This window comes from Pristiophorus japonicus, chromosome 4 (assembly GCF_044704955.1).
Source record: "Pristiophorus japonicus isolate sPriJap1 chromosome 4, sPriJap1.hap1, whole genome shotgun sequence".
NCBI classification, from domain to species: Eukaryota; Metazoa; Chordata; class Chondrichthyes; family Pristiophoridae; genus Pristiophorus; species Pristiophorus japonicus.
In genome coordinates, this window is record NC_091980.1 from 193601753 (window position 1) to 193611568 (window position 9816).

At 42.1% G+C, this 9816-nt stretch overlaps 1 protein-coding gene across 1 annotated transcript in view; it reads left to right on the top strand.

Annotated features, from left to right (window-relative positions):
* Positions 1 to 9438, top strand: part of gpr176 (G protein-coupled receptor 176) — a 58429-nt gene extending 48991 nt beyond the window's left edge. Inside the window, exon 3 of the mRNA XM_070878978.1 lies at positions 5118 to 9438. Within this exon, the coding sequence (XP_070735079.1) occupies positions 5118 to 6240 (1123 nt within the window). The 3' untranslated portion in view covers positions 6241 to 9438. The remainder of the gene's footprint in view (positions 1 to 5117) is intronic.
* The last annotated feature ends 378 nt before the right edge of the window (positions 9439 to 9816 follow it).

Here is a 9816-nt window from a genome sequence, read left to right on the forward strand (position 1 = left end):
AGGAAAGGACGAGGCTATGAAGGAATTTAAACACATGGATATCAATTTTCATTTTGAGGTATTGAAGGATTGGGTGACAATGTATGTCAGAAAGGGCAGGGTGATGGGATAGGTTACAAGCAACAGAGTTTTGGATGAGTTGAAGTTTAAACAAAGGTATCCAAAGAAAATGAAAATAAAAACAATTTGTTTTAATGCCCCTATGATTTTTTTTTCTCGGGTTGCTCACAGCTATCTTCAGTAGATTAATCTTTAATGCATGGTGACTCCAGGACAATCCTTAAAGAGTCAGAAACCTATTTGGGAATGTTGTGACATGAATCTTCCCAAATTGTTTATGTCCAGCCACTGGTGCATTTACTATATGTTTTTTTACTTTATAGAGAATGCTTAAAATCTCTGCTTCTGTAAGTAAGTTTGATTGGAAATTTTAGCCTGTACATTCAAGTCCAGAGTGTGATTTTTCTGCAATCAAATTAATAGAAGGCACTGAGGGAACCTAACACAAAGACCAATAGTCAGTGTCTTTGAAAAGTATGGCTACTGTTAGCTGCACAATATAACCTAAGATACAGATTCCTGGATCACATGGGATACAGCTCACTCGCGGGAAGCCTGGTGCATTGCTTAAAAGGAAACTTTGCTTAAAAGGCCAAAACTGTAATGCAAGTATCCTTTTGGTTTGTCAATACAAAAAGGGTGACACATACACCAGTCACACCCGGCACATACAGGATGGGAGGCAGTAAAAATGGCAGTCGGACGTTTCTCACCATGTTCCCGACTCGTCCCCCACTCTGTTGCCTTTTTAACCAGGGATATTTCGGGCATGTAATCGGCGTTGCGACGCAAATTTTACTTGAAATCGCAGGAGGCCTGCACATTCCACATCTGCCAGTGAAACCTGGCGGGAGGCAGAAGAGGCCATGGTAAGTATTTAAAAATGCATGTTGTGAAGATTCCTTGTGCCTGGAATCCTCAGGCCTCCCCAGCCTCAGCCTTTCCTCTCCCTCCCTCCATCCCACCACCAGCAACTCTTTGGAGATCCTCCTCCCAGCAATAATCTTATGTCAGGTACTGTTCCCTTGGCCAGTGTAGCTTGTGACAGGAATTCACACAGGATTTAAAACAATAATAATTCTCAGGGTGTGGGCCTTGTTGGCAAGGCCAGCATTTATTGCCCGTCTCTAGTTCAGTTCGATACAACTAGACCACTTCAGAGGGCAGTTGAGCCAACCAAGCTGGTGTGGGACTGGAGTCACGGTAAAGATGGCTAGTTTCCATACCTAAAGGACATTAGTGATCCAGTTGAGATTTTACAACTTAGCTTCATGGTCACTTTTATTGATAGCAGCTTTTTTTATTTCCAGACATTTAAAACTGAATTCAAATTCTCAAACTGCCATGGTGAGATGTGAAAGCATGTTCACTGGATTAGTCCTCTGCATTACTCGTCCAGTAAGATAACCACTACAGTACCATATTGCACGACAGGATGAAACATGCTTGTTTTTATCTTTTGAATTAAAAAGGCATGAGTGGAAGGCATCTGTTTTTTCAATATTTGATCTGCGAATACTGGCTGACACACAAGGACAAAGCCTGCAGTTTCCTTGGCTTCTAACTCAGGAAGGAACTTGAGAACAGTGACAGGAAGCATGGCACAAAGTAACCAGCAATTTGTGTTGAGAGTCAGCTGAGAAAATGCTGCGGCTGGTGATATTTATTTTAATGATGCTTTGGTATGTGGCCTGTACATGAGTAATCACATCAACAGCACTTGTCAGAAGGTGAAGGAGCATCTACAGAGCAGCCACAGCAGCGTGGCTCTCAGTCAGTGAATGGACTCGGGACATGCCTTTGCTCCATTGCAACCGCAGCTGAGATAAGTGTATCTGCAATTCTTATGCAGTGACACTTGGGGGAAAAGTGATTTAACTGGAGGAATAAAAATAACAGATGCACTCCCTTAAATCATACAGGCTAATTGTCGTTAAATAATTAGCTCCATTTTTGCAACTTTTAGGGGTCTATATACACAGATCACTAAAATATAGTGGTCAGGCACAAAAAATACTCAGAAAGGCTAATGGAATGTTAGCTTTTATAACTAGAGGGCTAAAATATAAAAGAGAGGGTTTTGCTACAGCTATACATAGCCCGGGTGAGAGCACATCTGGGATACTCTGTACGGTTCTGGGCACTGCATCTTAGAAAGGGTATATTAGTCTTGGACGGAGTGCAGCGCAGATTCACCAGAATGTTAGCAAAGCTCCAAGGGTTAGATTATGAGGAGAGATTACATAAACTAAGCCTGTATTCCCTGAAATATAGAAAGGTTAAGGGGTGATTTGATTGAGGATTATAGGATTTTGAACGAATTGCGAGGGTAGATAGAGAGAAGTTTTTTCCGCTGGCGGGGGAGTCTTGGACAAGGGGACATAATCTTAAAATTAGAGTCAGACCATTCAGGAGAAGTTAGGAAGCCCTTCTTTGTGCAAAGGGTGTTAGAAGTGTTGAACTCTCTGTGTCAAAAAGCAGTAGATGTGAGCTCAATTCATAACTTTAAATCTGAGATTGATAGCTTTTTGTGCTAAAAAAGGGTATAAAAAGATATGGAACCAATCCAGGTGAATGGAGTTAAGATAATCATCCATGATCTCATGGAATGGCAGAACAGGTTCGAGGGGCTGAATGACCTACTACTGTTTCTATGTTCCTATGTATACTAGTCACATAACCAATAATTTAGTTAACTTTCAGCCAAACTTTCAAAGACCGAGTTGAATTGTTTATTTTCAAGTATGTAAAAATAAAAAGATTAGTGAAGACAAATGTAGGTCCTTCACCGTCAGAAATGAAAGAATTTATAATGGGGAACAAGGAAATGGCAGAACAATTTAATAAATACTTCGGTTCTGTCTTCACAGAAGAGGACACAAATAACGTCCCAGAAATACTAGGGAACCAAGGGTTTAGTGAGCAAGAGGAATTAAAGGAAATGATTATTAGTAAGAAAATAGAGCTGGAGAAACTAATGGGACTGAAGGCCAATAAATCCCCATGGCCTGATAATCTGCATCTCAGAGTACTAAAAGAGGTAGCCATGGAAATAGTGGATGCATTAGTTGTCATTTTCTAAAATTCTATAGATTATGGAACAGTTCCTGCAGATTGGAGGGTGGCAAATGTAACCCCACTATTTAAAAAAGGAGGGAGAGAGAAAACAGGGAACCACAGACCGTAGCCTAACATCAGTAGTAGGTAAAATGCTAGAGTCTATTATAAAGGATGTGATAATGGGACACTTAGAAAATATCAACGGGATTAGACAACGTATTTATGAAAGGAAAATCGTGTTTGACAAACCTACAAAGTTTTTTGAGGATGTAACTGATAGAATAGATAAGGGAGAATCAGTGGATGTAGTGTATTGGGATTTTCAGAAGGCCTTTGATAAAGTCCCACATAAGAGGTTAGTATGCAGAATTAAAGGACATAGGATTGGGGGTAATATACTGGCATGGATTGAAAATTGGTTAACTGACAGGAAACAGAGTGTAGGAATAAATGGATCTTTTTCGGGGTGGCAGGCAGTGACTAGTGGGGTCAGTGCTTGGGCCCCAGCTATTCACAATATATATAAATGATTTGGAAGAGGGAACCAAATATAATATTTCCAAGTTTGCTGACGACACAAAACTAGGTGGGATTGTGAGTTGTGAGGAGGCTGCAAAGACACTGAAAGGTGATTTAAATAGATTGAGTGAGTGGGCAAACACATAGCTGATGCAGTATAAGGTGGATAAATGTGAAGTTATCCACTTTGGTAGGAAAAACAAAAAGACAAAGTATTATTTAAATAGTGATAGCTTAGGAAATGTCGATGTACAAAGGGACCTGGGTGTCCTTGTATACCAGTCATTGAAAGCAAACATGGAGGTACAGCAATCAGTTAGGAAGGCAAATGGTATGTTGGCCTTCATTGCAAGAGGATTTGAGTACAGGAGCAAGGATGTCTTACTACAGTTATACAGGGCCTTGGTGAGACCGCACCTGGAGAATTGTGTGCAGTTTTGGTCTCCTTTCCTAAGAAAGGACATACTTGCCATAGAGGGAGTGCAGCGAAGGTTCACCAGACTGATTCCTGGGATGGTAGGACTGTTGTATGAGGAGAGATTTGGTCAACTAGGCCTATATTCACTAGAGTTTAGAAGGATGAGAGGGGATCTCATTGAAACGTATAAAATTCTGATGGGACTGTACAGACTGGATGTGGGGAGGATATTTCCCTTGGCTGGGAAGTCTAGAACAAGGGGTCACAGTCTCAGGATATGGGGTAGGAAATGTAGGACTGAGATGAGGAGAACTTTCTTAACTCAGAGAGTGGTGAATCTGTGGAATTCTCCACAGAAGGCTGTGGAGGCCAATTCACTGAATATATTTAAGAAGGAGATATATAGATTTCTAGACACAAAATGCATCAAGGGGTATGGGGAGAATGCGGGAATATGGTGTTGGGATAGAGGATCAGCCATGATCATATTGAATGGCGGTGCAGGCTCAAAGGGCCGAATGGCCTACTATTGCTCCTATTTTCTATGTTTCTATGTTTTCACATAGGACACAATTTTCAAATATGATTTTTCTTGAAAGAGATGAATTTGATCAGAAAAAAGGAAATAAGAGTAGAAGGTGTTAACTTTATTTGAAAATACTTGCTGGTACTTTTGTGAGTTGCTAATTCATTTACCAAAGGTAAGCATTCTGTTCTGTCGAGAAAACAGATCTGGCAGATGTGGTTTGGAGGACCAGGTTACGAGTGCGTCACACGGCAAGAATCAGCCAGTTAGAGGTAAGTGTAACAAATAGCACAGCACCCACTGAGCTCAGAGACACAGCTGGAAGGATTCAATCACAGCTCAATAATCAAGGTAAATAGTAAATAGAGTGACAGAAAATCTTGATACAAGAAGTGCTCCAAGATGTAAATTTTACACTTGCAAGAAGTTGCTCGAGGCATCTGAAGTGTGGCAAGACTTGTAATTCAGATAAATATAAAGAGAGCGAGAGAGAGAGATTTGTGCATTCATTGATTGCTTTTTTTCTAATTACAGGTATTACTCTGTCTTGTATCCTTTAGAAAGAAAGATCTCGGATACAAAATCAAGGGACTTGGTGATCTACATCTGGATTCATGCAGTTTTAGCAAGTGTTCCAGTTTTCGTCATGACCAATGTTTCAGACATCTATGCCATGTCTACGTGCAGCAGCTCATGGAGCTATTCTTTTGGACACGTGGCTTATGTAATTGTGTACAACATCACCACGGTGATTCTGCCCATTGCCGTGGTATTCTTGTTCATGTTTCTGATCCGTAGAGCTCTCAGTGCCAGCCAGAAGAAGAAAGTAATTATTGCTGCATTACGAACTCCGCAGAACACAATTTCTATTCCATACGTTTCCCAGCGGGAGGCTGAACTGCATGCCATGCTGCTCTCTATGGTGCTGATCTTCATTGTTTGTAGTGCTCCTTACATGGTTTTTGTGATTTATCGAACCATCCTTAACATCACCGACATCTCTGTCTTTTTAATGCTGACGGCAATCTGGTTGCCGAAGGTTTCCCTGCTCACCAACCCATTACTCTTTCTGACTGTCAACAAGTCTGTTCGGAAATGCTTAGTGGGGACCATAGTTCAGCTCCATCGCAGGTACAGTAGACGCAACATCGTAAGCTCTGGTGGCCTCGTCGATGCCACACTTGAGCCTGGGGTCCGTTCAGGTAGTCAGTTGCTCGAAATGTTTCACATTGGACAGCAGCAGATTTTCAAACCCTCCGAGGAGGAGGATGATGAAAATGAGATTAAGTCACGTGCATCTCATGAATGCCGGCAGAAAGAAATAGCCACCACCAGCTTGGAGGTGGAGCAGACTTTAGTGGAAACATTTGCTCCACATACTAACAATGACTCTGCTGCAGTGGTGGGAGCAGCAGCCCCACCTCCAGATTCAGATGCAATCTCTGACAAGTATGCAATGCAGTTTGGCTTCGGCCCATTCGAACTGCCTCCGCAGTGGCTGTCTGAGACGAGGAATAGCAAAAAAAGGCTGTTGCCTCCCTTGGGCAACACACCAGAAGAACTGATCCAAACTATTGAAAAGCAGCCAAAGTTCAAGACAGAGCGGAAGATAAGTAGGAACAATAAAGTCAGCATCTTTCCTAAAGTGGAATCTTAGGGGGAGAAATTGGGTGCATTTGCACCTCCTGTTAGTGCCCCTGGGGGGCACTAACGGGGCACAAATGCCTTTGCGACCTGGCGTGGTGCTGACATCGTCTCCCGCCATAGTAGATGGGACTTTAGCGGCAGCACTAAAGCATTGCATCCCGATCTCCTGTGCCCAGCGATCGTGACATCATTGCCATGCACATTGCCTCATTAGCACCTCGGACCCGAAATTTACTTCTGCCCCCTGCAGCAGCGCCGGGCGAAATCATCGGCAGCTGCAGGAGGCGTGGATCGGGCGGCCGGTTGCTACCAGGGCGATGATTAAAGGCGAGATGGTCGAGGTAAGTAAAAAAAAATGACCTTTGTTGCTGCTGTTTCCTTCTTGGGTTCCTGCCCGCGATCATTCAACCTGGAACTCTGTTTGAGTGCCAGGCTGATCGCACGGGATTGCAGTGATCCAGGTCGGTGATTTTTAAATTGCAGAGCGAGCAGCGATGGCTCTTCCCTTTAAGGGAGGAAAGGGCCCTTTGAACTGCGGCAGCGCTGCACGCCCCAGTGTGCAGCGCTGGTGAGGGCTCTGCCCCGCCTGCATCCTTTAGTGCTTCAAGAAGAAAGTGGAGCGCTTGATTTACGCTCCACTTCCTGGAGCTCTAAAGCCAATTTTTTGGCACTAAGTTTCCCAGTTTTCATAGTTAACGTCCCAAATAGGGTGATAATGAATCCACCCCTTTAGTCCTTGGAATTCCTTGAACAAGAGTAGACAGTATTTTGGAAACACAGCCTCATGGATCTCTATAGCACAGAGTGACATAGCACTGCCTGTATAATATTGTGTTGTATGTCAAACTACTTATAAATCAAATGAAGTACAAGCTACACAGTAGATGCTTCTTTAAATAGACAATGGCATTCCTGTAAGTTCTGATCAGAAGGATTTGCATCTAAGGCTTTTGTTCACCTTCAACTGAACAACTCTTTTCACCGTATCTTCAGAATTGTGCACACAGTTCATATTTTGATATGAAAGAATGAGTGGGCGATACTTTGATTGAAACTGTTAAATTTCCAAAGTGAAAAGACCTTCTAACTGTTTGAAAATTATTTATTTTCTTATACACTTTCTATAGGATTGCATAAACATTTTTTTTAACTGGTGTTTGGTCTTGATAATCTTGACAGTGTGGGGGAAAACAGCAACTCCTCTGGATGCTGTATAATTTGCACGTGTAACTTATTTTATTAGCATTGCCCTATCCCTTTTCTGCTGACTTTCATAATGTGGTCTTAAATTCACCCACAATGGCACAGAAGACCCAGTTTGTAATCATTTAAAATAGATTTTAGGAGTTCATGTGAGGGCAGTTTTACATCAGCTTTTAAAATTTATTCTTGGGATGTGGGCATCGCTGGCACAGTCAGCTTTTATTGTCCATTCCTAGTTGCCCCGAGAAGATGGTGGTGGGTATTCGCCTTGAGCGATTTGATACAACTGAATGGCTTGCTGCCACACTTCAGAGAGACGTTAAGAGTCAACCATGTTGGTGCGGGACTGGAGTCACAGATAGATCTGACTGGGTGGGCTTCCTGAATGGACGTTAGTGAACTTTTACTGATACCACTTTTTTATTTCTAGCTTTTTTGAAACCAAATTCAAATTCTCAAATGACCATGGTGGGATTTGAACTCAGTTTAGGCTGCATTATTAGACGAGGCCTCTGGATTACTAGTCCGGTAACATAATCAATACACTGCCGTACCCCAGATTTTTTTTCCCCAAATAGTGGTTTTGTTGATCCACTGTGAAGGCAACAGTTTTCTGGAAGCCCTAACTAACCATAAATTATCTAGTTTGTGATCTTTTATGTAAACAAAATAGGGATACAGTTTGAACTGCATTGACCAGCTGAATTCTTTCAATTCATTTTCAACACTAATAATACTGAAGTGTTATGTTTTATAAAATAAACCACTAGTTTTTCTTCATTCTAGTTAGTGGATTGCATATTTGGTATGATTGACTCCTCACTATATAAATGCTACCATGATGTTATGTGGCTAGTATTTTTATTATAAAATAATGTAAAACCAACATGTGTGCTGTACATTTGAAGTTGTTGATATTTTAATTGCGTTTATAATGTAAAGACATTTTGATTCTTTTTTATTGGCCTGAATCAGTTGACATGCACAGTTTTTAGCCAGTTTTTTTAAGCAGCATGAATGTGTATGTTTATGACCTTTGTGCATTTACATTCAGCATTGCCATTACAGACAAACGCAATTCACATATAACACCATGCCCTCACTGTAAGCCTCATGGACATGGTATTAAAAAACTTGTTGACCTGATATTGTATCTTTGCGAGTTGCACCTCCCCAACAAATTGATGAACATTATTTTATGTTAGAACAATGTTATAGTTTGAATTTTAGAATGTTAATTCAGGATTGTGAATGTTTTCTGAGGATAATTTAAAAAATGTCCAAAAGCCATGCTGCCAGGCATCCACAGTGGATGGTTTAATTGTTGGTGCTGGCTCCAGCTCATACGTTGCACCAAGTTCTGATCACCGATGCCCCTGTGCTCTCTGACCTACATTGGCTCCCAGTCCGGCAACACCTCATGTTTAAAATTCTTATCCTTGTGTTTAAATCCCTCCAAGGCCTCCCCCACTTCCCAATCTCTGTAACCATCTCCAGCCCTACAACCCTCCAAGATCTCTGCGATCCTCCAATTCTGGCCTCTTGCGCATGTCGATTTACATCGCTCCACCGTTGACGGCCGTGCATTCAGCTGCCTAGGCCCATAGCTCTGGAATTCCTTCTCTAAACCTCTCCGCCTCTCCACCTCTCTCTTCTCCTTTAAGTCACTCCTTAAAACCTACCTCATTGACCAAGCTTTTGATCACCTGGCCTAATATTTCTTTATGTGGCTTGTCAAATTTTGTCTGATAACACTCCTGTGACGGGCCTTGGGATGTTTTTACTGCGTTAAAGGTGCTCTAGAAATGCAAGTTGTCGTTGGCACTTCTGCTTCATTCCATGACCATCTCTGTGCTACAATTGGGAATTCCTGGTCTTGTGATAAATCAGGAATTCTTCCCACCTGCACCACAGATCTCCGAATGAAGAAGCAATGCTCGGTATGAGCTGCAGCCAAGACAGGAGGGAAGAAGGATATGAAAGAGGAGAACTGGGGGAGGGATTGTGTGGGGAAAGTTTCTTTGTGAACGTGAGGTGGGGGTGAAGAAGTTGGAAGGGGAGAGTCCCTCTGTGCACTGGAACAGGAGATGTCTAAAGTGTCTCTATTAGCTGGGGGGAATTGCAGTGGGAAGGTGCTTGAGGACGAGATGCCCATCTGATTGGGGAGAATGGTTGTTGAGGTGATTTTTGGGAAGTGGTGGTCTGGTTGGTATGCTCAACGTGGAAAAACCCAAACATCACTGTAAAAGTAGGTAAAATTGACCAGAATACATTGTTTTTATTACAAAACTTCAATATCTTCCAGGAAGATTTTTCCAGACCTCCCTAGAAATGGATCACCAGTGGTTATGGGGAGGAGAGGGGCAACATTTGGGAAGCGACA